The sequence below is a fragment of the Vulpes lagopus genome, chromosome 4, assembly GCF_018345385.1.
Source record: "Vulpes lagopus strain Blue_001 chromosome 4, ASM1834538v1, whole genome shotgun sequence".
NCBI lineage: Eukaryota > Metazoa > Chordata > Mammalia > Carnivora > Canidae > Vulpes > Vulpes lagopus.
In genome coordinates, this window is record NC_054827.1 from 32,145,141 (window position 1) to 32,171,426 (window position 26,286).

Sequence of the window (26,286 nt, forward strand, 5' to 3'; positions counted from 1 at the left end):
AGCAGGCACTGCCAAAGCCAGGATGAGAGCCCTCACCAGAACAAAATCTGCCAGCACTTTGACCTTGGACATCCCAGCCCTCAAAACTGCAAGAAATCAGTATTTGTTGTTTAAGCAGCCCAAGCAGACTAAGACACCATCATTGCTTCCACTGTACCATTTCCTTTTCTCTGGGGTAGCTTTCTCTTCTCTTCACATTAAATCTTGCTCTCAAATAAAGATCCCACCTATTTCACAAGCTCTGAAGCTAATCTGATGATCTCCAAAGTTTGGGAATCATTGGGGTGGTGGTTAAGTGCATGGGCTTTCGACTAAGCAATTTATAAAAATAATTAAAAGTGGATTTTGAGCATGGTTCGGCTAATCCCTTACCCCGTGGCTCGTTTTCCTCATGTATATGTGGATAATACTTGCCTTATGAGGTTGTGGTGTGATTTATTGATTTCATCAATGTCACACCTCTTGAGTTGGGTGTAGGCACAGAGTAGGAAGTCAGGAAACATTCGCTTCCTTTTTTCCTTACTTGCAGTCATGAATGCCAAGGACAGTTTACATTTAGCAGAAACTTTAGTTCAAAGGAAAAAGCTAAAATGGAAGAATTTCAAGCACAAACCCGTGAGTGGAGAAGATACGTGGTGGTAGGGAGGAACATTTGGGGACCAAGGACCTTGGCGTTTCACCTTGTACACAAGACGATTGTGGACATGGGTCATTGCCATCACCCTAAAACAAGAAGAGTGTGTTGTGAGGCTCAGTACACTTTCCGCACATGCACACACACATCTGCTCAGGATCAGGATTGGCTCTGGATTGCTCCACACAGCACTTGGCTCCTGATTTTTTCTCTATTCCACTGTGCTGGAATCTTCTGTTGCTTCTGGAATCTCCATTCTTTTCTGTCCAGTTCTATGCCCCAGGAGGTTGGGCTCTCCCTGTCCTTTGTCTTCCAGATGGATTAGGCCAGTAGGGAGTCAGGCAGAAACGTGGAGGGCTGGAGATCAGAGAGGTGTGAGTTTGTGCTTCCTAGCTCCGTCCTTGTGTCTGGTCAGGACTGAAGGTGACAGCTCTGGTGTGGCCACTCTATACAGTGATCCTGTGCTTGTGCTCAAAAGTGCACACTCTCGAGTGTTCTCTCTTTGTCTCTTGATTTCAGTACCCATATCTTCTGCCCCAAATACTACAGTTTACCTTATGGTTTCCTTACCTCCATCCTACATCTTTGTAAATCATACTTTTATCAAATTCTCTTCAGATTACCCAATTTGAGTGACCCTAATTGATATAGCCAAGGGCTGGTTAGGTCCCAGTAGCTGGTTTCCCACTGATCCATGGAGACCATGGTACTACTGCTCTTCAATTGCCACCAGAGGCTCTCTGCTGTTTTACTCTCCCAGCCAGCACACAAAACCTCAGGTGGACACACCCAGAGCCACCCACAGGAGAGCAATGTCAAGCAAATCCCAGGTGGTCACCCCCAGCACTTGCCAGCACCAGGGTGTTGTTCCCACATGGGAAGAAGATGATTTTAAGCCTGAGAACCTTCTCTTGAGGTCCTTTTAAAGACCGCAGACCTTGCTCTGAGCCACAAGAATTTTTGGTAAACTCTTGAGCCTTGAAACCATATTAAAATGTTAAATTCACCATTGGTAATTGTTAAAAGAGAAACTAGAAGCCCAAAATGAAGTCATTGTCCCCAGTCACAGCCAAGACCTAATTGCAGTTTGAACCTCCCCCAAGAATTGACCTTTTAACAATCAAATTTACGGATCAGCTCTAGTAGGGTAATCCACATGATAAGAAGCCTGCTGTCCCTTCCCCCTCAAAAAGATGTAACAATCTTTTCCTTTGCTAATAATGTCCTTGCCCTACCCTCTTTCCTATAAAAACCCTCCATTTTATATAACTCCTAGGAGCATCCTTCTGCTTGCTAGGTGCTGTCCAATTCGCAAATCACTTAATAAAGTCAATTAGATCTTCAAATTCACTCGGCAGAATTTTGTTTTTAAACAGACTCCTGTTAAAAACGTTCGCTCAGGGCAGCCCCAGTGGCCCAGCGGTTCAGTGCCGCCTTCAGCCGGGGGTGTGATCCTGGAGACCGGGGATCAAGTCCCACGTCAGGCTCCCTGCATGGAGCCTGCTTCTCCCTCTGCCTGTGTCTCTGCCTCTCTCTCTCTCTGTCATGAATAAATAAATAAAACATTAAAAAAAAAAGTTAGCTCATGTGACCTCCACAGTGTCTCCCCCCACGCCCAAATTCAGCCCCTTGGTGCTCATCAGCCATAACACCATGACTCTCACTTCTGCTTTGCCTCCCATAACAAATGGCAAAGCTATTTATCACAGTAAGATATGTTTCTTTTCAATGGTAGTCTGTTTATGCTCTTATCAGTGGAGAATCTACCTGTTTTCTTTAACAGGGCTTGGTTTTTTTTGTTTGTTTGTTTACCTTTTGACCTCCGTCACCCATTCCTCCCCATCCCCGCTCTGCTTCTGGCAACCACCAATCTGTTTTCTCTATCTATGAGCGTTTTTTTGGAGGGGGTTGTTTTGAATATGTCTTTTTTAAATGGTTCAATTTAAAAAAATAAAAAAATTAAAAAATAAAAAAAATAAAAAATAAAATAAATGGTTCAATTTTGATCTGGGGCAAAGTATAGGAAGCCCTTATTATACAAGAAAATACCGTAGCCTCCAGAGGCAATTGGGGCCATGGTGACAGGTTGCTCTAGCTAACGTGAAGGACTTCCAGCAGTGAAGGGGGAACATTTTCAGTATCAAATAAATAACTGTTAGGAATGGATTAACACTAACACACAGGTCACTTTTCTCCCACTGCCAAGCTCCTCCCTAACCTGAGGGGCTTCCTAAAACAGCCTCTATTGTAGTGTGATATAGAGACTCTGAAGGTGCTTCTCACTCTTGCGGTGCCGATTGGTCCAGCTCAGTAGAGATGTGTTGAGAAAAACACTGGAGAGAAAAACACAGTGACTGCTTCAGGACTACACCTGGTTGGCTACTCAGAGAAATTCCACTTACTTAAAATGATAAAATCAGTCCCTCATCCCTCTCTGCCTATAGGTCAGGTAGAGCAATATGGGTGGGAGCTTCTCCAACCTGTGTGTGCGCAGATCATTGCAAATGTTGATCTAAGCTGGTGCCATCCTTGGAAGCTCAGCTCTAACCAAATATGCACATCCAGTAAGGCATCTGAACAAACCCCCTTTCAAACCAGTTCCTCCTAAAGCAGGAGGATGGACCACTTTGTTTTCTAGTGTGGCAACAAAAGGGCAGGCCTGGAAAGAAGGGGAGACTGGGTCACCTAGCTTTGCCTCAGGTCTTTCATAGCTGTGTGACCCTCTCTAAGACTCTGGGTTTTGTTTTTTAAATAAGACAGTGGTGAATTTAAAAAAAGATGTGGAAAGCTCTGGATATTAGAACTATACGATTTTGCCATATGTTAGTATATTTTAGCTTAATTTGTAAAGACCCCAACTGAAGAAAATACATATGTAGGCTCATATGAAAGATATATTACACTTACTCTTCCAGATAATTTTAGTTTTGAATCTTTGGCCAGGAGAGACTTTTAAGAAAACTGAGCTTAAAATTATATAAGAAGTATTGAATTATTTTGGAATTTCTTTTTGACCTTAGTGCCAATGAAAAGTTTTCCTTCCTTAATTACTAGTGTTTTCCTCATGAATATTAATTAATTAATTAATTAATTAAATGGTGGTGAATGCTGTTCTGGATGACCTATGGTGTACATGGCCAAAGCTAAAATTTGATGATTGCATAGTTTTCTGGAAGGAAGTTTCCAAGAAGAACTTCAGGATTGCTTTCATTATTGCCTCATTCTAGAGCAGTACTATCCAATAAAAATATATTTTGAGCTCTCTCTCTCTCTCTATATATATATATACACATATATATACATTATATACATATAATTTCTTATAATTCCACCCAAAAAGGTAAAAAGAAACAGGAATCATTAATCTTAATATTTTACTTAATCCAATATATTCAAAATATCATTTCAACATGTCATTAACAGACACTGAGATATTTTACATTTTTTCATGCCACATCTTTGAAGTCTATGTATTTTACACTTGTAATATGGACTAGTTGTATTTCAATTGCTTCAGAGGCACAGGAGGCCAGCATCAATAGAAGGCAGTGGAGGCCTAGAGATTAGCTCAGGAATGCCCAAACCCAGCCAGTCTTCCTATCTGTGTTTCTGACCCCGTCTGGGGTCCATTCTCAAACTCCAGAGCCTCCAGTTATCTTTCTGGGGAAACAAACAAACAAACAAACAAACACCACCAACAAAACCCTAATCATGTCACTCCCCAGCTTAAGAGATCTCTGATATTTCCTACCCTCCTAGGACAAAGTCTGAACACTTTGGCATGATTTAAAAGACCCTTCACCAAAACAAACAAACAAACAAAAGAAACCCTTCACAATCAGACCCCAATTTATCCTTTAAACTGTTCTTCGTGGGGCACCTGGGAGGCTCCGTGGTTGAGCCTTTGCCTTTGGCTCAGGTCCTGGGCTGAGTCCCAAATTGGGTTGGGGTAGAGGGAGAGCCTGCTTCTCTCTGTGTGTCTCTCATAAATAAATAAATAAAATCTAAAAATAAATAAATAAACTGTCCTCCTGTCTCCTCTCCCCTTGTATCATGTAGCTGCAATGACAGACCTGGTCTCTCACCCCACGGGCTTCTCTGCCTTCCTGGTATTTTTCGGTCTCCACTTGGAGAGCTCCTTGAAGCCTCATTCATTGGCTGGTTCGATGAGGGCCCTACTAAGTGTCAGGCGGCCTGTTGGCCCTGGTTCCCAGCTCCCAGGGCCGCAAGGAACCTGCCTGGCCAACTCTTCCCCGCCCCCCCCCCCACCGACGTCCAGCCCCTCCCAGCGCCCCCGTGGGCTGGAGCTGCAGCCTGCAAACCAGCTGGGCGGCCCGTCCACGCTCCTCCCACACCCTCCCCCACGCCAAAGAACGCCCCCTCTGCGTTACTTCTGCGCCCCGCGAAGGCTCAAAAAAAAACCCTGAGGAGTGAAGGAGCACTCGACCCCCACGTCCTCACGGCAGGAACCGAAGCGCGGAACACGGAGGGCTGAAGGAGACCGTCCTGCCCATACAGGACCCTCCTGTATGCCAGGGTCCCCGCACAGCTCTGACAGCACCCGGCCGCGAGCCGTTAACCCACACAAGCCCCCGGCTCCTTCGCCGCCGCCAGCCGGACCGGACGGACTCCCGAGCAGGAGCGGCGGGCCATCGGGGGGCGGCGCCCGCAGCCGCGCGGAGGAGACCGCAGACCGCGAGAGGGTGCCTCAGGGCGGGGGTGCGCAAGAACGCACGAGCCGGCAGCCCGGCCGTCGCCGCGCCGCTGGGACTACAAATCCCGGGGGGCGCCGCGCCGCGGGGGCGGAAGGGGCGGGGCGAGGTGGGCGGGGCCGGGGAGGCCGTCGGGCCAGGCTCGGGCTGCGGGCGCGGCGCGCGGGAGACCATGTCCGGAGGCAGCAGCTGCAGCCAGACCCCGAGCCGGGCCATCCCCGCCACTCGCCGGGTGGTCCTCGGCGACGGCGTGCAGCTGCCGCCCGGGGACTACAGCACCACCCCCGGCGGCACGCTCTTCAGCACCACCCCGGGAGGTAGGCGCGGGCTCCGAGAGCGGGCGGTGCGGAGGGCTGGCTGAGCGGAGCGGGAGGTCGGGAGCCGCCAGTTGGACGGGGCGACCGAGCTAAGGGGCGCGGTGACTGCAATAAGGCGCATCAGGGAGGCAGCGAGGGTCGCGGAGGTGGCCACCAGGAGCGAGCAGATGGTCGCTGCCCATTGCCTGCCCTCTGGGTGCGTCCCCCCCGAGCCCGGACTGCAAACTGCTCCAAGAGTTTCCTCCTCCTGGGAGAGACAACCGAGTACCCCTACGGAAACATCCGCACGCTTGCAGAACGACCACATGCCAGGGAGTGCTGCCCCTTGTGGGTTTGGGGGCGTTCTGAGGCAGAATAGCGTGGGGTCAGAGCGGCCTGAGAGCAAGGGGAGGCCTGGCCTGGGGCTTTTAGGGGATGGGGACGGGCGTTCTCTGTCGGGGTAAACGACTCTTGCAGAATCCTTTTTCCTTCCCGGGGCACCCCCAGTTTTCCACTGGGCCAGCACCCCCTGACGGAGGATTTGGGCTGACGGCGCCCGTCTGCTCCAGCAGCGCCTCACCTGCACCTGAGCCAGGTTGCCGGCGTACGCGTGTGCTCTCTCCGCAGAGGGACCCGGAGCCGCGGGCAGGGCTGTGCAGAAAAACACGTTCTTCGGTCCGGGGGGGAGGGGGAACCGTGTGACCTCCCTAAGAGTGTATGAGGAAGAGGAAGCTGAGCTGGCACGGGTGGGGGCCAGCCTTGGGCTGCCCTCGGGAGCCAGGCATTCCCTCCCAGCCCGGGAGCTCCGGCGCACAGGCGCTGATGAAACCTGCCCGCCCGTTTGCATGATGAAATCCTCGTGGCTCACCACTTCCCTGCGATCCTCGTCCCTCTGCCCTCACCCGCTGTGTCCTTCTCCCCTCCACCCTCCTCCACCGCTCCGGCCCAGACTGCACCAAAACGCCGCCGCAAGTAGTGGCCCTCCGTTGAGAGACACGGGTGCAAGTGGTCGCAGGCGGGGCGGCAGCCTCGTCCCTTGCCAGCGTCAGGGAGCCACATGCTTATTTTCTCAGGCAGCAGTCCCACCACCAGCAAACACTGACAGATCCGAGGTCTCCCGCCGGTTGATCCAAAACATACAAGGTTAGAACTGTCAGGGATTATGGATGTACTTGTTTCACAGAGGCTCCAAACTTGAAAACCCATGTCCCTTATCCAACGTCACATGGTTTCTCAGGTTGAACAGGAAATAGTATCCAAGCCTAAAGGGGTAAATGCTCTCTCTTTTATTAAAAATGATCAAAGGGAAAGTTCTCAGTGAGCCTTTGCTCCACCCTTGACTCAAATTCTCTATCCCTGCAAAACGTCTTTTGTGACCCCTTTGGTGGGCGTTCTCTGTGTCATGTTGTGCCTATCAGGATCTGTCCTGGACGATTTTGGATTTCTGTTAAGTGAGTGTGTGAATCTCTACTTGATCTGTCCAGAATGGGCACTGAGGCAGGCCTGAAGGCTCAGGTGCTCTTTTTTGCACTCTTCGTTGCTGCATGGGGACAGATCAGTTGGAAGCCATGGCCAGTGTTACTGTTTACAGGGAACTCTGATCCACTTCTCACGCTGGACTGGGAAATGGAGGGTTGTTTTGTTTTGTTTTGTTTGTTTTTGTTTTGGTAAACAACAACAAATCTCCCTTGGAAGGTCTTTAGTTAGAAAGGGTCTCCTGGGTCAGAGCATAACTTTGTTTCTGAGGCCAACTGGAAGGGAGCTAGCAGTGCCAGGAGCCTAAAGCCAGCTTTCTTCTCTGGGGTGTTTAGCAGGACAGGCACAGCTCACAGTCCATAACTTGGAAAAACATACTTTGCTTCTTGCTAATGTCAGTAAGTCTGGTCTGCCTCAGTGAGCCAAGGCTTACAGTCTTCCTCCAAAGCCCAACTTTACCCTACCCTCAAAGAAGCTTAACCTAAGGTCATTTCTGGCACCCTTTTGTTGTGGTCTTTACCCTACCCTCAAAGAAGCTTAGCCTAAGGTCATTCCTGGCACCCTTTTGTTCTGGTCTAGATGTTATTTTCTCATTCCTCAATGGACATATGAATTACCTGGGGACCTCATTTAAATACAGCCTTTGGTTCTGTAGGTTCTGGGTTTGGGCCTGAGATTCTACATTTCTAACCAGCTCCCAGTGATTGATCTAAGTACCACACTGAATACTCAGGAATATGGCTTCCCTCACCTTTTCAGACCTCTGGGGTCTGGCAAAAAGTGATGCTTCTAACCAGGTAAACTCTTGAGGTTGGGTTGGCATCAACCTTCAGACCAGGGTCCAGAAAGAGTCTGTGCAGGTGCCGATAGTAGCTTATTTGCAAGTGCCAGGAGCTATCAGAATGTCCACAGGTCACTTTTGCTGAGAATGGCACTGTGGTGTTCATCCCCAGAGGAACAGAAACAGCAGTTGATTTGATTCGTAAGACGCCAGTTTACTTCTCATGGTCATTAACCTTTCACAAGCTAATCCACTGATCTGGTTAGAAGTCTGGAGAACTTTAGAGAAATTTGTTAAAAGGAGTGTTGTATATGAATATTTGAGCCTGTGGAGTCTTAAAAATGATCAATGACACAATAGACCAGCAGAATCTTTGTTTTTGTTTTTGTTTTGTTTTATTGGAGTTCAATTTGCCAACATATAGCATAACACCCAGTGCTCATCCCACCAAGTCCAGCAGAATCTTTGAATGGGTCAGAAACCTTCCTCTCCCATCAGCCTCCATGTCCCACATTCCATGTTGGATGTTTGACCCCAAAGCCTCCAGGGTTGCTTGGCTGGTAATTATACCTAAACCCTGTACCTGGATAAGGTTAATCAGAGGTACAGGTGTTCATGGCACCCTGGTTTAGACAAACAAAGTCTGTGCCCAGGAAGCTTACCTTGGAGCAGCTCCCAAGTCTTTGGCTATAGAACAGATAGTGCTGGTAAGAGGAGGAGGCAGGCTGGGCACTGAAGCTAGAGCACAGCCAGTGTCCTGAGGCCTCAGTCATCCAGGGGAAGATTATGTCTCCTGATTGCCCAGGGTCTATAGTAACTCTAATAAGACTAGGGTCTCATTATTAAGGACCCTATTAAGGACTAGGGTCTCATTAAAAGAACTTGGACATTAAGGCAATGAGGGAAATATAATGGGCCCTCTTCTCACACTGATCTAAGCTTTCTTTTAAAGCATTTTTTTTTTTTTTTACTTAAATTCAATTAGCCAACATAATCTTTAAAGCATTTGGAACATTTCACATTGTGTCCTTCACTAAAGACTTTGACCAGGGGACCCTGGTATAGAGCACCCCTAAGTCCCTCTGATGCCCATCAGCCTGCCTGGTTCTAAGGCTTTCACTGCATCCAGAACCAGAAAACAGTCCTACCCTAGGGGCTTGGCTTGCTGCTTAGGAAGAAGCAGACACACCTGAAACAGAATTAGAAGTATCAAAGTTGTAGCCATAGAATCAAACAATTAGGTAGACACCCCCCACCCTCCATAACCAGTAGAACTTGTATGATTCTCACTTGATCCAAGTTGTCAGCCACTAGGCCTTCCATGCTAACAACACACACGTAGCCATGAGATTTTAATTGCCTTCCAAGGTTTCCATTTTGTTCTTCTTGTTGTCTTCCAACATCTTCGGAGGCTGCTGGCAGGGCCTGATTTGAAAGAGGAGTTTGATTTTTTAACTTACATAACTTTTTCTGAAAGAACAAAAAGGTCCTTCATTACCAAATTTGGTAAAAGGACAGGCAGGGTGGCATACCATGTCTTTGTTGGTATAAAGCAGTGAGGCATTTTCTTGTATGGGTCTTTATTTGATATCCTTACAGAGGAGGAGTGAGGATGGGACAGCAGTATGGAAAAGAGATTGCTTCCCAGGGGGAAAGTTTTTAACAAAGAATGTTCATTTGTACACGGAGATTTTTCATGTTCAAACAAACAAAAAACCTGTCCCTTTTGGGTCTCAGAGCCCGCGCATGTTCTTCCTCCGTTATGATTCATGACAAATGAGTCACGTGTATTTGTTTACATGTTTGTTCCCTGCGGTAGAAGGGAAGTTCTTTCCCAGCAATGTTACTCATCTTCCTATCCTGGTCTTTGAGTGCTGAGTTGGGTGTTCAGGAGGTGAAGCCTTGAAAAGAATCCTAGAATGACAGTATTCTCAGGGTAACCTAGCTCCTTTGCCACCAGGCCTGGGTCTGAGCTGGCTTAATGATAACATTCAAATTTTTCTTTTCTGCCCTTTGAGTTGCAGGGTATATATAATCATTTACCTTGGAATGTCCCAGGGACAGAACTCCCTTTCTCTGAACTTTCTCGTGTATCCCAGTATCCCAGATAACAGTATTACTAGTCCTCCTTTTCCCAGTTATTAAGCAGAAAGTAGAATGAAGTGGCCTTTATGCTGAACATGTCATTGGTGGGGCCAGGGTCTCAGACACTGGGATTGATGCTCCTTGTTTATTTGTTTGCCTCCTGCATCACTGACTAGGCAGGGGTAAGTCACATCTGCTCATGGCATTTGGATGATCAAGGATACAAGCACAAGATGTCTTGTAAGCCAGTGTCCTTGCCCCCAAAAGTTTACTGAGAGAGCTCAGATACTCAGCCCAGAGTTTCACAAAACTTAGTAACTTCAACAACAATTTATTATTTCTCTCCATTCTTTGGGCTGGCTGGGCATTCTTTGATGGTCTTCCTGAGGTCACTCACCTGGTTGCATAGAGTTGGCAGCTAGATTGTCCTGGGCTTGAAAGTCCAATCTGGACTTTCCCACATTGCAGGGGCATTTCTGGGGACACCTAGAAGGCTGGGCTTTCTCTGTCACCTTGGTCCCAGGCCATTCAGCAGTCTAACCTGAGTTATTGACATGACAGTTTTCATGTCTTTAGACCCATGCTCAGAAGTCATATAACATCACACACACAGTATTTTATCAGTCAGAGCAAGCCACAAGGCTATCTCAGATTCCAAGAAAGGGGAAATGACTGCCTTGGAATGAGAGAAGCCTCCTGTAGGGAAAGAAGGGGAGGAGTTATAGGGCTACTTTCAGCTATTTTCAGGCAGTCTTCCACCAGGGCTGAGCCTCAAAGGATGGTCTTTTGAGGGAACTTAACCACCCTTCCTACTCTGTGGCCAAGTACACAAGCCAAGGCTGGGTATAGAAGCAGACCAGAATCACAAGCCTGTGAATTAACTACTAGGTTAAGAACTGGGACACCTTCCTGAAAACACTGAGTCACAGATCCTGTACCCTGTGTTCAAGGCCCTACGTTCAGTTCCACAAAGAAAACTGTACAGGTGGCCATGATGCCACACCCGCAAGCAATACCTTCCACTTTGTGTCATGCTTCCCCTTGCTGACTGCTATCTTGCCTGCCTCCTCTTCACTCCTCAAACAGCCAGGCTTTGGGAGCACCTTTCAGGGGAGCCTGCCCTTGCCTGCCCTTCCTAGTACCCCCATTTGAACACCCTTGATTTTCTGGAATGCCGACAGTAGGATAGAGTCAAGTTCTGAGCCCAGCAGCCTTCTGAAAATGTGTAGGAGTGAGAATGGCAGGAGGTGCAGGTAGGTCCAGAACTCCCTTTGGTTTTCTGGTGACATGAACCACATTCAGGCTAACCAGGTCTGTTGCCTTAAAGAGAGTGCATGTGTATAAATTAATTTCTCTCTCCTGCTTTTTGGAGTAAAAGGGGAGAGCTGGCCTATATTAATTTGCGAGGGCTGCCTTAACAAAATACCACAGACTGGGTGGCTTAGACAACAGAAGTTTATTTTCTCACAGTTCTGGAGGCTAGAAATCCAAGATCAAAGTACTGACAGGGTTGGTTTCTCTCAAGTCCCTTCCCCTTGGCTTGCAGATGGCTGTCCTCTTCCTGTCTCTTTATGTGGCATCTCCCTTTCTCCTTTTTCTCTCTGTGTCTCTCATGGATAAATCAATAAAATCTTTTAAAAAATAAAGATTTTATATTTTTATTTATGTGAGAGAGCGCACACACAGACTCCCCAGTGATCACGGAGCTGTTGCGGGGGGGGGGGTGTCTATCCCACAACCCCCAGATCATGACCTGAGTGGAGCCTAAACCAAGAATTGGATGCCTAACTGAGCTACCCAGCCACACACCCCGCCCCGCCGCCCCACTTAGGACACCAGTATACTGCATCAGGGCCCCACCCTAACAGCTTCTTTTTAACTTACTGACCTCTTTAAAGACCTTATCTCCAAATACAGTTTCATTGAGGTAGGAGGTTGGAACTTCAGCAAATGAATTTGGATGTGGTGTGGAGGCAGTTCACACAGAAAACAGGGCCCCTCCCTCTTCCAGCCACAGCTTTTGTTGCTATATAACGGGAGGCATTTCAGATGGGTGCTCCCCGTTGGTGATGAATTTCAGGGGTAACCTTACCCTCTTCTGCACAGGTTCATTTTGAAGTATTTGGAGGGAAGTGAGGGAAGAAGGAACTTGGCCAACTCTTAGAATAATTATTTCAGCTATTTTGTTCAGCGTGTTTCGGCAAAAGCCTTGTCCCTGCTTCTTAATTTTCAAATAAAATGGACTGTTGCCTCCCATGTCAGGGCCTCAAAGGTGAGAGGGCCCTTTGTCACTCATTGATTGCCTTCATTTGGTATTTGAGGAGCTTCCTAACATTGCCAGCCCCTGAGAAACATTCAGATACTGGTTCTCATTGCAGAGCTGACAGGGCTAATAGTGAAGAAGAATCTCGGACCGACCACGTCTGGTTCTCTACCCAATATTTCCTCCCTGACAAGGTGGCTCAGCTTGCTAAACAGACTGTCCAGCAAGACAAGCTACCCTGACACATGCAGTTCCTGCTGTGTGGTGGATGGGGTGGGAGACCCCTGGTAAACTCTGTGTTTGCCTCCAGGTTGGCACAGAGCTGCTGGTGAGAGCTGAATGTAAAATTATCCGGAGTATTTAGTTCACAGGCTGCTGGCTTGCATCTGAGCATAGGCATTTGAGCCTCCCGCCGGAGCATGTTGTGAAACACTCTCCCTTTCCCTGGAATGGGAACAGCAGTTCTAGGAATTCCGTCCTTGGACTCTTGCTAGGCCTCACGTCCCCCACTCAGGGGAAGAATGTTTCTGCCAGGGGAGGTGCAGGGGAAAGCCAGGGACAGGCTGAGCTCAATTTACAGAAGCTGTGGCCAGCCCCATGTTGAACCTGAGTGTGGGTACTGTGGGAAGGTGGAGAGGAAATCAAGGCAGGCCTCTCCCAGGGAACATCCTGTTCTGGCCAGATACTCAGAAGAATAGGGGAAAGTCACAAGACCCCTGGAATATTCCCAGTTGCCCATGCTGGCTGAGGCATGGCAGCCTGGGTCTGCTTTGCTAGTTTTAAACAGAGGCTGATGTTTAGGATTGGAGGCAATACAGGCTAGGTCTGCCCCCATGGGGACAGCCTTTCTGAGCCTCAGTTTTCCTGTCTGTAAGTGGAGGACACTGTGTCTCCTTTGTGGGGAGTTGGGGGATGGGGGTACTGAGATCTGGCATATCAGGCCATGAGCACAGTGTTTGGCCCACAGACAGACAGTGCTTTCATCTTCACAGTATGCCTGTGAGTTGTGGAATTTTTTTAAAGATTTTTATTTATTTATTCACAAGAGACACACAGAGAGAAGCAGAGACATAGGTAGGGGGAGAAGCAGGTTCCTTGCAGGGAGCCTGATGTAGGACTCGATTCCTGGACCGGGATCATGCCCTGAGCCAAAGGCAGATGCTCAACCACTAAGGCACCCAGGTGTCCCAAGGTATGGATTTTGTTAGTCCCCGCCTCTTATTGCTGAGGAATTAAGAGTTGAGGGGCTGGCACAGCAAACCCAGATTCGAGCTCAGCACTTATCCCTCCAAGCACTGTGTTGTTTGTACCACACTGAACACTTGCCAACAGCCAAAATAAGTGGTAGTGTATCAGAGCTGGAACAGACCCCAAAGATTACCTATAAAGCCTGGCACATGGTTGGTGCTTTAAAAATAGCTTGAATGAGTCTAGTACACCACCCTTGTTTACAAGTGAGGAAAACAGACCCAAGGGGACTGTCTGCATTCTTTTTATTTTAATATTTTATTTATTTATTTGAGAGAGAGAGAGAGAGCATGAGGTAGGGAAGAGGCAGAGGGACAAGGACAAGCAGACTCTCTCCAAGCAGGGAGCCCAACACGGGCCTCGATCCCAACACTCCCAGATCACAACCTGGGTTGGAGGCAGACACTTAACAGACTGAGCCATCCAGGTGCCCCAGAATGTCTGCATTCTTTGTACATTCAAGTAAACTGTCATCATCACAAGCATGCCTTGAGAAAAATTACCATTCTTGTATTTGGGGCACATGTAAAGTTTTTATAATCCTGAATGAACACTGGTTGCCAAACATGCCAAAGCTCATGTTAATTCTTAAAGCATGTTTCTGTGGGCCAAAAAAAGGATAGAGGGTCCCCTTACCCTCCCGCATCCTCCACACCCTGGTCTCTTTTTAGAGCAGCTTACCTCCTCTCTGATTTGCTCCAGCTCCAGCTGGATAATTGGTCCCTAAAATATGTCACCTGAAGCCATGCCAGTCATAATAGCTAGGATTTGTTCACATAGGTCTTACCTTGTGTCAGCTACTGTTCTAATCCACACCATTATTTTATGAAGTTGGGAGTTAAAGTCTAACATGGACAGGTCCTAGCACACAGCTGCCAAGAGAGATGCTGGCAGGGCAGGCTCAAGGCTCCACTTATCTTGGCCAGCCAGCAGAGAGCCCCCTAGGCTTTCTAGGGAGAGTGTATGGGAAGGGTCCACTAGGTCGACCCTAGTCCTAGCCAAGGCCATTTTAACTTGGCTTCCTAGAAAAGGAGATTCTGACCTCTATCCTTATTTGTTTACTTAATACCCTATGTATTAGAGTTTTGTATTAAAAACAAAATATGGGGATGTCTGGGTGGCTAAGTGATTGAGTGTCTGCCTTTGACTCAGGGCTTGATCCCGGGTCCTGGGATTGAGTCCACATCAGGCTCCCTGCGAAGAACCTGCTTCTCCCTCTGCCTATGTCTCTGCCTCTCTTTGTCTCTGTGTCTCTCATGAATAAATAAATAAAATCTTTAAAAAAATAATAACTGAACAGCATCAAATTGTAGATCTGATCAATAATTTAACCTATCCCTTAATATAAAAAAATAAGTTTTACATATATGTATATGTGTACAATTATAGTATTCTGTCCTCTTTTGTATTCCTTGATTTTTTCCATAATAAAAGTATGTCAAACTTACATGTAAGTTTTTTTTTTGGTAAGTTGTTTTTATGTGTAAATAGTTACATCTCAAAATGACTAAAGGCTCCTAATAAAGCAGTAATCCCTTGCCTCTCCACCCCCCTCACTCTTTAGAAGCAACTAACATTGTCTCTTTTGGGGGATTTACCACCATATTTCTAGCTTTTTCTGGACTTTATCTATTGATAGATGAGGACTTATTATCATTTGTATACCCTCATCTTCTCTTCCTATTCCCCAGTATAATTATATCACAGTTTTTATTACTATGCCTCTTGATCAGCCAGGTAGTTAATTATTATACACCATTTTACAAAAATTGTTAACAATTGCTTCATTTTTAAAAATGTGGTTAGTTTTGATGTGCCTGGGTTCAGCCACTCATCAGTTGGTTGAACATCTGATTCTTGGTTTCTGCTCAGGTCATAATCTTATGGGGCCCTGAGACTGAGCCAGCTTCCGGCTCTGTGCTCAGCAAGGAGTCTGAAGATTCTCTCCCTCTGCCCCTCCCCCGACTCAAGTGGGCATGCTCTTTCTCTCAAATAAATGAATAAATCTTTTTTTTTTTTTTTTTTTTTTTTTTTAGATTTTACTTATTTATTTGAGAAAGAGAGAAAGAGAACAGGCAGGGGAAAGGAGCTAAGGGAGAAGCAGACTCCCCACCAAGCAGGGAGCCCCCATGTGAGGCTCGATCAGAGGGCCCTTAGATCATGACATGAGCTGAAGGCTTACCAACTGAGGCACCCCAAATCTTTAAAATGCCATTAGTTTTGGGGCACCTGGCAACCTGGCAAGCTCAGTCCCTAGACCATGGGATTCTTGATCTTGGTTGTGATTTCCAGCTCCACATTGAGTATAGAGATTACTTTATTTTTTTTTTAAGATTTTATTTATTCATAGAGACACACACAGAGAGAGAGAGAGAGGCAAAGACACAGGCAAAGGGAGAAGCAGGCACCATGCAGAGAGCCTGACATGGGACTCAATCCAGGGTCTCCAGGATCACGCCCTGGACTGCAAGGCAGCGCTAAACCTCTGCGCCACCAGGGCTGCCCTAGAGATTACTTTTAAAAAAAAAATGTGCTTAGTTTTCATTCAAGTATCCCACACCCTCTGGCACTTGTAAAATGCTAAACAAAATACAGTCTGACATGCAAAGTCCAACTTTTGGATTTATCAGCCCATTTTTATCCTTTTATGGGGAACTGACAGGATTTGGAGGCTCTGGACCTGCCATGTAGCTGCTGATATGAGATCTCTGATTTCCTTCCACTTGGTAGAATTTTGGTAGAATATTCCTGTAGCTTCCTGAAAATGTCTCTATTTTACTTTTACTTGATTGTTTGGTTTTTTAAAAATTTTATTTATTTATTCATGAGAGAGACAGAGGCAGAGACACAGGCAGAGAGAGAAGCAGGCTCCTCTCAGGAGGCCCAATTCAGGACTCTATCGAAGGACCCAGGGATCATGACCTGAGCCAAAGGCAGACACTGAACAACTGAGCCACCCAGGCATCCCAACTGATTGGTTTTTGGCTGGGTATAAAACTAAACTAAAATGAATTCTCCCTTGGGATTGTGAAGGCATTGGCTCACCATCTCCAGGCTTCCAGCATTGTCATTGAAAACATTCATGCCATTCTTATTCTCAATCCTTGTTTGCACTTGTTGGATTTTTCCCCTTCTGGAAGATTTTAGGGATCTTTTTATCCAAACTATTGTGAAATTTCACAATGAAAGTTGGAATTTTTAATTCATTATACAGGATACCCAAGAGGCATTTCAAGACTAATCTCTTTCAATTCAGGAAATTTTTCTCTCTCTTTTTTTTTGTTGTTATCTCTCTTTCTTGACTTCCTGTTATCTGATACTAGATTTCCAGTTTGTTCTCTTTTTGCCTGTTATTTTTTTCTCTTCCTATCTTTAAAGTCTTCAAAAAGTTGCAAAGTTTAAAAAACAGTGAAGTCCCTTTACTCTTTCCCTCTGTGGGTGTGTTTGGGTCTCTCCTTAGATGCTATAAGCTTTTCTCAGAAATGTGTGGAGACATTGAGCTGGTTATATTTAAAAGTGAGGCACTTCCAGAGCTGACTGGAAGACCTTTGTGAGGTTAGAGGCTGGTGGGTGGCTAGCTGCTACTTTTCATCTGGAACCCCCTTTCCAAAATCAGCTTCAGTTGATCCTTATCTTTGCTCTTTACCCTGAAGAAGGGCATGTAAAGGGATTTGAGGTCTCCATTGAGGAGGTCAACTTAAACTTAATTTCCCTGTCTCCTCCCCTTTTGGGGTAAGGGGCAGAGTGGATCTCTTCCTATTGTTAGTCCCATTCCCATTTTCCATGATGCCTCTAATTCCTGAACCTTCCTGAGGTTTCTGGAACCTCACTTCCTATTGTAACGTCCAACCCCATCTCCTTGCATTTAGATGCCACCCTCATCCTCTCTGTTAGAACTACTCCTCCATTCACTCTCTGTCTTCATATATTGTGATTTGGGGTACCAACCTGAGCCTCACTTGCTTCCAACATGAGTATGTGCTTCTATTTCTTGTTTTATTTCTTGGTGTCTGCTTGATTTTTGAGAGAAGAAGCAGGGAAAAAACATGTCTTGGCTCTGGTATCTCGAAGGCACATAGATCCTCAAAAGCTCTTCATGCTCTTGCTTGTACTGGAGTTGGGTCATTTTCCCTAATATATATAGAGAAAGTAGGCCCTGTAGAGTATTATGTGGAGACAGCCAGGTGTAATACCCACATAGCCCAGAGGCCCACATCTGACCAGCACCCTCCAGCTGCTACTGTTTAGCACCTTGCTGGGACCTTAGTATAGCCCCCCAACCCACCCGGTTTCCATTTCCTGTCCCTGTATGCAGGCCAAGTCCCCAGCTCCAGAAAACTGCATTTCAGCCAAGGGTGCCTATTTTTGACAATATGAGACTGTATGTTTTGTTGTTTGTCTCATCTGTGGAAGACGGAGGGAATTTCCAGAAGATCACTGTTGGCTGAAGCTGTGTGGTGGTGGATCCCATAAAGGGATGGAAGAAGAAAGGATTAAAAAGCTAACGCTTCTTCCATAGGAAACATTTCCACTACCTTGGTCTCCATCTCATACTCCCTCACTGATGCCAGATGAGTCAGTGGTCCCCTCCGAGGCTTGGTGCCTTGTCAGCTGACTTTCTGAACGCTACCATCCCCTGCCTCTGCAGCCTCCTCCCCAACTAAAATACTCTGACGGTGGGTGTCTTGGGTGTCACCTCTGCTGTTATCTAGTTTCTGGGCTTTATTCATTTAAATGAGGATTCTTATTTTTAAACAACTGCCATAGGTGTAGGACAAAGGCACAGAGGCTCTTTCTTTTTCTTTTTTAAGGATAATTAATGATTTAAAAATTGCCTGGTGCCACTTCCTAATATATACCCCCAAAGAACTGAAAGTAGTGTCTCGGAGAGACATTTGCACACCCGTGTTCACAGCAGTATTATTCACAATAGCCAAAATGTGGAAGGAACCTACCTGTCTGTGATAAACAAAATGTGGTATATCTATACAAGGGAATATTATTCAGCCTTAAAAAGGAAGGAAATTCTGACACATAGTTAATAGTATAGATGAACCTCAAGGACATTAGCCTAAGTGAAATAAGCTAGTCACAGAAAGACAAATACTGTATGATTCCACTTCTGTGAGGTACGTAGAGCAGTCCAGTTCATAGAGACAGAAAATAGAATAGTGGTTTCCAAGAGTTAGGGGGAAGGGAAATGGGAGTTGCTATTTCATAGGTATAGAGTTTCAGTTTTGCAAGATGAAAGTGTTTTGGAGATTGGTTGCACAACATCATGACTGTACTTAACACTACTGAACTGTACACTTAGGAATGCTTGCGGTGGTAAATTTTATGTTACTTGTATTTGACCACAATGTCAATAAAATCTGTGGGGGCTAATAATCTCTAAAGAGCTTCTCCAGGAGCTGCTGACTTCCTGGTTCTGTTTTTATTATTATTATTATTAATTTTTTTATTTTTTAAAAGGTTTTATTTATTTATTTATTTATTTATTTATTTATTTATTTATTTATTTATCTATCTATTTATTTATGAGAGACTCAGAGAGAAAGGCAGAGACATAGGCAGGATCCATGCAGGGAGCCTGATGCAGGACTCAATCCCAAGTCTCCAGGATCACGCCCTGGGCCGAAGACAGGCGCTAAACTGCTGAGCCACCCAGGGATCTCCAGTTTTGTTTTGTTTTTTTTTAGAAAAGAAGAGAAGTGGAGGAGGTGCAGAGGGAGAGGGAGAGAGAATTTTAAGCAGACTCCACACCCAGGTCAGACCCCGATATGGGGCTTGATCTCACAACCCTGAGATCATGACCTGTACCGAAATCAAGAATCAGATGCTCAGGGGTACCTGTGTGGCTCAATCAGTTGAGCATCTGACTCTTGGTTCCAGCTCAGGTCATGATCTCGGGTAGTGGAATCAAGTCCCAAGTCAGGCTCTGCGCTCAGCTGGGAATCTGCTTGAGATTCTTTCCCTCTGCCCTTCCCCTTGCTCATGCATGCACGTGTTTTCTCTCTCTCTCTCTCTCTCTCTCTCTCTCTCTCCCTCTCTCTCTCTCTCTCTCTCAAATAAATACATAAAATCTTAAAAAAAAAAAAAAACCAAAGGGTCAGACACTTAACCAGCTGAACCACCCAGGCACTCCCCTCTACCCTGATTCTTTTTGAGATCCTTGAATCTCCAAGTCTTAGGTTCCACTCTGATGTGGTCAGTTCCCCATTCTGTGGTGAACAAAGCAACAAAGTAGCAAGGCTGGAGGGAGGCAAGGACAGGGGAGATTCTTGCCAAGCCTTGAGGATTAAGAAACAAAGAAGACTGGTCTGTCTCTGAAGCCAGGGCATTTACCCTCAAGGAGAAGGCACTGCTCCATTTAGTCTTCATTTAGAGCCCCTTGGGCTTATAGGCACTCCTCTCAGCCCTTCATGTTACAGATGAAGAAACTGAGGCCCAGATGGGGGAGGAGCGGAGGGTGGTGGGCAGTAGGGTCACACGGCTGGTTGGTAGCAGAGCCTACAGCACAGCCTGGGTTCTGTGTTCTTTGCTTTTCACCCTCCCCCTAAGAAATGTGAGTGTGAACCGTAGTTCACATGGTGTTGGTGGACAAGGCTTGGGCATTACTGCCTCTCAGGCAGGGAGAGCAAGACTGGGTAACTGCCCAGGCAGGGCTGCAGTCAGATGGGGACATGCAAGTAGGCCAAGTGCACCTTCTGGTATCTCTTAACCATTTCTGTGCTTCTCAGCATTCCAGCCCTCAGCAGAATGACCTCCACCCCATGCACTCCTGCTCAGATCTCTGGGGTGCAAACAGGTTCCTCTCCTGGGTGCTGCTCACAAAGCCCCTGCTCAACATCTTGACATGGATCCCCACTTTCGGAATGTCACTCATCTTAGCCCTCAAGTAGGGAAAATTCTTCAGGTCTATTGATAAGGAAGGGCACTCCTGAAGTCTTTGATCCTTGCTTCTAAACTCCAGCACTCGCATTCCATCTGCAGTTTGTATTGTACCTTGCCTTCTATTTGTATGTATGTTTTAGTATTTGTCTTTGTATCCTTTACCTTTTTAACTTAGTTTTTGTTATTTTATCTTATGTGCATTATTTATAACATATATACTATTATAATATTCAATTATATCATATATGAAAAGGAAACTTGATATCACAACTATATATGGAAAACCAGATTCACTTGCCATAAATAGAAGGTAACTATAAAAAGAAATATAATGACACCAAGGCAGTTTTAAATTCTAGCTGGATTCCATTGCCTGCTGAAGGATTTGAGCCTGAGGCCTGCCCTTTGTTGAAAAGGCTGAATCAGGAGTGTGAGGGAGGTGTTTAAGATATGTTACTAATTACTACCTTCCTTGTGTTTAGAGGTAATTCTGAGTAAACAAGGAACCAACATGAATCACCTCTCCCTAGTCATTGTTCTTTGATGAAACCAATTGAGTCCTGGACTTTAGAAGATGTTCCTTTTTAAAATATCACTCAGGCAACCACCCTCACAGGCTAGGTCCTGGGTATGGTTTAAGGATAGTGAATAACTCCATGAGACTTGGTCCTCACCCTAGGGTGATGCTCAGGAAAGGAGAATGAAGAGGAAGTGGATAGAACATAGATCATGGGCAAGCCCTGAAGTGCGATAACACATCAGAGCAGCTGTCACAGGGAGACGGGCTTAGCAGGAGAGCCTTTAGTGGGAATGTAGAGCCCATGCATCACTTCTGTCCACGAAGCTCAGGCAGGAGTTCTCATTTTTACTGATTTGGGGGAATCACTTAATTTTCTGTTTGCTTGGGACACCTGGGTGGCTCAGTAGTTGAGCATCTGCCTTTGGCTCAGGTCATGATCCCAAGGGTCCTGGGATCGAGTCCCACATCGAGGAGCCTGCTTCTCCCCCTGCCCATATCTCTGCCTCTGTGTGTGTGTGTGTTTCCCATGAATAAATAAATAAAACCTTTTAAAAAAAATTGTTCTTTTTACTCATCTGTAAAATGGAGTTACAAATTCTGGATATCCCATGAAGGTCCTATAAGGACTGAATTGAAAAATAAATAAAAATGTACCTTCTCAGGGTGCCCAGGTGGCTTAGTTGGTTAAGTGTTTGCCTTCAGTTCAAGTCATGGGCTCCTGGGATCGAGCCTCGCATGGGGCTCCCTGCTCAGAGGGGAGCCTGCTTCTCCCTCTCCCCCATCCCCTCCTCTCCGCTCATGCTTTCTCCATCTTTCAAATAAATAAATAAAATCTTTGGGCAGCCCGGGTGGCTCAGCGGCTTAGTGCTGCCTTCGGCCCAGGGCGTGACCCTGGAGACCCGGGATCAAGTCTCATGTCAGGCTCCCTGCATGGAGCCTGCTTCTCCCTCTGCCTGTATCTCTGCCTCTCTCTCTCTCTCTCTCTCTCTCTCTCTCTGTGTGTGTGTGTGTGAGAGATAAATAAATAAATAAATAAATAAATAAATAAATAAATAAAATCTTTAAAAAAAAAACATGTATCTTCTTTAGTATTGGATATGATTGTCCTGAGTAATAACACTGAACACTGATTAGTAAGTTGGACAACTTTAAGGGGAGAGTCCAGGATGCACTGATCTGAGAGGAGAAGGTGCAGTGTGGCGGGCTGCCAGGCCTCTTTTTCCATCAGAGTGCCCACATGATGAGATTGGTGGTTCGGAGGCAGCAGAGCAGGACTGCAACCAGACCCCTGAATCTGCCTCACTCCTTTTTTTTTTTTTTTTGGCATTTATTTTCAGTAAACTCTACCCCTGTGGTGGGGCTCAAATCCACAACCCCAAAATCACTGGCAGACAACTTGAGTCCCATGCTCTGTCAGCTGAGCAAGCCAGGCACCCCAGTCTCACTCCTTGATCCAGCTTTTGCAGATAAACCTGCTGCCTCTGATAATCATGCCTCAAAGAAGTGGAAAACAAGCAGGCAGGAGGTTTGAGATGGCTTTTTCAACATCCCTGCCCCCCTCTAGGTACCAGGATCATCTATGACCGGAAGTTCTTGATGGAGTGTCGGAACTCGCCTGTGACCAAAACACCCCCGCGGGACCTGCCCACCATTCCCGGTGTTACCAGCCCTGCCAGTGAGGAGCCCCCAACAGAGCCCAGCCAGAACCACCTGCGCAACAGCCCGGAAGATAAGCCGGCTGGTGGTGAGTGACAGGGCTTGGCCAGGCCCTTCCTTAGGGAGGGAACAAAGGCAGCTGATAGATCCCTTTCAAAGAGGAAATTTCAGGGAAGGGAATGATGGCCACTGCCCTACCCTCTGTGGAACAACTTAGAGACCAGATGTGGATTGGGGGGTAGAACTTTCAGTGTTACCAACTTTCCACATGAAAGGAGTCTGAGAACTCCAAGAGAGGGGGTTTGGCCCCATCAGGTAATTTAATTGGTGGGGAGTTTGTTTGAAATGGAGGGGAGGGCTCCACACAGCCACTTTCATAAGCAGGACTCTTGGTATAATTGTCCCTGAAGCATTTTCCCATGTCTGCCATGCTTGGGACATATCCATGATGTGTATGGGCAGGAGATGACTTCTCAAAGATATGATATATGTACCCTCTAGGAAATTACAGGTCTGTAGGATTAGAAAGACATCCAGGATGCCTCCTGTATTGGTCTGCTAGTAGATTCTTGAAGATGAGTAGAAACAATTGTTGTTTTTGCAGGTTTGACATGGGGCGGCTAGGTCCTTCTTGGTATCTCACCCTGCCTTCCCCCTAAATAAACAGAGCAACCACCCAGGGAAAGGTGTGTGTGATGCATTCTTGTGGCATCATGACTAGCTCACCAGAGCATCTCAGCGTCCTACTGTGGGAGAGTGAAGTGTGAGCACTGGCAGACAACTTGAGTTAGATTGGAACCTGCTAACCCTTCACCCGGAAGGCGGTGGACCAAGGCCAGACAGGATGCAGCTGAGACCTCAGGCTGGGCACAGCCGCAGAGTCCATCTACCCAGGGCTTGCAGGATGTGATTCATACTTACCCTGGGAACTCCATGACAGGCAGCCCTTGCCTGGCCTTTTATACTTGGAGAACAGTGGGAAGGAGGGAGGGAGGTGTGCTTGAGCACACACAGAAAAGGATGGATGGATTCATGTGGTCAGTTACCCCCTTTTGCCTCAAACCAAAGACTGGAAGTTGAGGATGAAGGTAGTCACACCTGACAATGTGGAATCGTCACTACTTGACAGCTGTGCCAAACCCTTGGCAGTTTCTGGAGCTGCACTCAGCCGTAGCAAATGCAGGGCTGGCTCAGAGGTGCCCCCAGGCTGACAACCCTTAACCCACAATAATGGCCTAAGATTTCCACTGTGATGGTAAGGGATGGACCGAATTTTTCATTTTGCTTAACAGGACATTAGCCAAAGCTCCTAGCCTGGGACCATATATTTGTGTAAATAAAACCAGATGAAGTGGCCAGTTTCCCTGTGGGGGCCAGGGCATCTTGGTATATAGAATCTCAAAGCAGCCTTACCCCAGAAGATCATGAACAAGGCAGCTCCATTTAAGAAAACAACCTCCTGCAGCTTGAGTTACTTGGATATTTTTGTGGAAAGAGTTAGGATGAGGGTAATGAGTAGCTGAATTACCAAAATAACTCCTTTATTGCAGAGTCAGGCTATTCTGTGGGCAGTTGGACATGTGCCTAGTAGGTTGTGTTACCATCTTCTAAACTACGGTTGGGACACACACTCAGAAAAGTTTCATGTTTAAGGAATGTTCTTCTGTGAGGCTGTATTTATATCAAAGCTAAGTAACCATTCACTCTTTTTAAAAATAATAAAAATTGTACAAAATTCAGGATTGTCATTTCTCCTATGGGGAAACTCGGTTTTTGCTCTTCCTTTAAGATTGGGGAAGAGAACACAGGTGGACAGGGAAACTTCAGGCCTGTTTCCAGGAATTCCTAGTGGAGTCCTACCCTCCCTCCATTCTCCTTGGCCCCTACTCTTGTAGGAACAACAAAATGAAAAATAATGCCTCTCCCTGGCCTCTAAAAGGTGAGCCCTACTTTACTGATTGTTTACCTGGCCATCTATCCCTTCTCTCCCCAGGTGAAGAGTCACAGTTTGAGATGGACATTTAAAGGACCAGCCATTGAATAATGCCTCTGGGCCCCCTGACCCTTCTCAGGAGAAGAGTCGTACCAGCCAGGCCTTTTGCAAGTCATAATCCTGTGCAGGCATTGAGTATAGGGTTGGACATCCTGGCCCTCTGCTCCCTCACTCAGGGCACCTGCTCCCCCTTCCTCTTCATGAACGGATACCAGCGGATACCTCCATGTGCCTCCATTCATGCAGGTGCTTCCACCTTAAAGGGAGTGACTATGATGAGCACACCCTGCAGCCCAGGGCCAGGATTGGACTCGGAGGAGCTCTTCTGAATGATTATCTGGCTCTTCTAGCCCCATCCTCTGGGAGCACACCCACCCCTTCCTTAGGTTGGTGTGCATGGGAAAACTCTCCTCCCCCTTCTTCCCCAAGAGAAGAAATAAAAGCCACCTTCGCCCTAGGGCCAAGAGTTGGCCCCTGTCTGAGCTCTTTTCAACTCCATATGGGTAGCTAACACCAGCTACTATATGTATGTGGGGTGCTTCTAAGCACTTTCCCATACATTATCTCATTTGATTCTCACATAAACTTATAAGGTAAGTAGACTAAGTGTTATCCTCATTGTACAGCTCAGAAGACTGGCTCAGAGAAGTTAAAACACAACCAGTAAATGACACATGGGACCGGCTTTGAGCTGTGTGTTGCTCTCCATCTCTTGTTCAGCAGTGGGTGCAATTTCTTTTCTGGGCTTTGTCCGCCAAGCCTGTTAAGTGACCCCATCACCTTCGTTCTGTGACCCAGTCCCTGCAAGAGTCAAAGGGAAGAACCCAAGATTTGGATGATACGTCTTTGATCCACACACCCCTCATATTGGTCCATGATCCCTTTGTATGACCTGTCATGGGAGACACCAACAGGAAACAAGTACTCTGCCTTGAGGATTTCATTGAAACATAAGATTTGCCATAAGGAAAGGTAGTCTAAGAGAGATTGTATAGGATTGGTTACCAGAGAATGGTCAATGCAAGTAGAGACTTCATGGAGCTGATGCTCCAGCTGGGGTCCTGAGAAGGAGTGGGCTGGGCAGCGGCAGGGGCCCAATATTGCCAAGGTCAAGAGGCCTTGAGGAACCAGGGCGTACAAGGACAAGACATCAATAACCAGAGCCAGCAATTTGTGTGGGTGGGGACAATTTTTATAAATGAGTATAAAAGGGTCAGATTTCTAAATCCTTGAATGTCAGGCAGAGAGATTGTTGAGAAACAGCAGGTGTTTCTCATTATAGGATATGCTGGGGGTGGATGGCATTTGGCCAAGTGGCAATGGCTGACTGAACCTTACAGTTCTGGACTCATAGCACTTGTCAATCTGCCATTTGGGGAGCTGCTAGCAGGCCTTGGTGGTAAAGTCCTCTGCCTCACCTTTTCTACAGCTGTGTTTGGGTCCCCCTCACAGGGGCTATGAAGGCAGCTGGAATCCATGTGCCTGCTGAGGGCACGTGGAAGGGCCCAGCCATAGTGGCGTGTTTCCAGGGAGCACAAGTGGAGGAGTGGCCTGAACCGCCAGTGATTTTCCAACCTCCATCCTACTGTTGGCACAGCTGTGGGCATCCCTCCGACTCCCAGGAAGCCAGACGAGGTCATCTGTCTACTAGCACCCCATCATGAGACATTTACCATGGAAACGACCCAAGGAAGAGCCCAAGGACACTGAGGGATTCCTTGGTCTGAA

At 46.6% G+C, this 26,286-nt stretch overlaps 1 protein-coding gene and 1 long non-coding RNA gene across 3 annotated transcripts in view; one reads left to right on the forward strand and one right to left on the reverse strand.

Moving 5' to 3' along the window:
• Positions 1–5,450: 5,450 nt before the first annotated feature.
• On the forward strand, positions 5,451–25,024 carry EIF4EBP1 (eukaryotic translation initiation factor 4E binding protein 1). The gene is made up of 3 exons (XM_041751980.1): positions 5,451–5,663; positions 22,474–22,653; positions 24,559–25,024. Exons 1-3 carry the CDS (start codon positions 5,519–5,521, stop codon positions 24,588–24,590), a joined length of 357 nt encoding a protein of 118 aa, XP_041607914.1. The 5' UTR covers positions 5,451–5,518; the 3' UTR covers positions 24,591–25,024.
• Positions 8,276–26,286, reverse strand: part of LOC121489234 — a 39,338-nt gene continuing 21,327 nt past the window's right edge. For both annotated transcript variants that reach the window (XR_005987303.1, XR_005987302.1), the window contains one exon: positions 8,276–9,324. This is a non-coding gene — a long non-coding RNA (uncharacterized LOC121489234). The remainder of the gene's footprint in view (positions 9,325–26,286) is intronic.

Excerpts from the sequence above, each read along its gene's own strand:
- EIF4EBP1 (XM_041751980.1), top strand. The coding sequence starts at position 5,519 with ATGTCCGGAGGCAGCAGCTGCAGCCAGACCCCGAGCCGGGCCATCCCC. Across the intron at positions 5,664-22,473 it reads CTTCAGCACCACCCCGGGAG|GTACCAGGATCATCTATGAC; the intron begins GTAGGCGCGGGC and ends GCCCCCCTCTAG. Across the intron at positions 22,654-24,558 it reads GGAAGATAAGCCGGCTGGTG|GTGAAGAGTCACAGTTTGAG; the intron begins GTGAGTGACAGG and ends TTCTCTCCCCAG.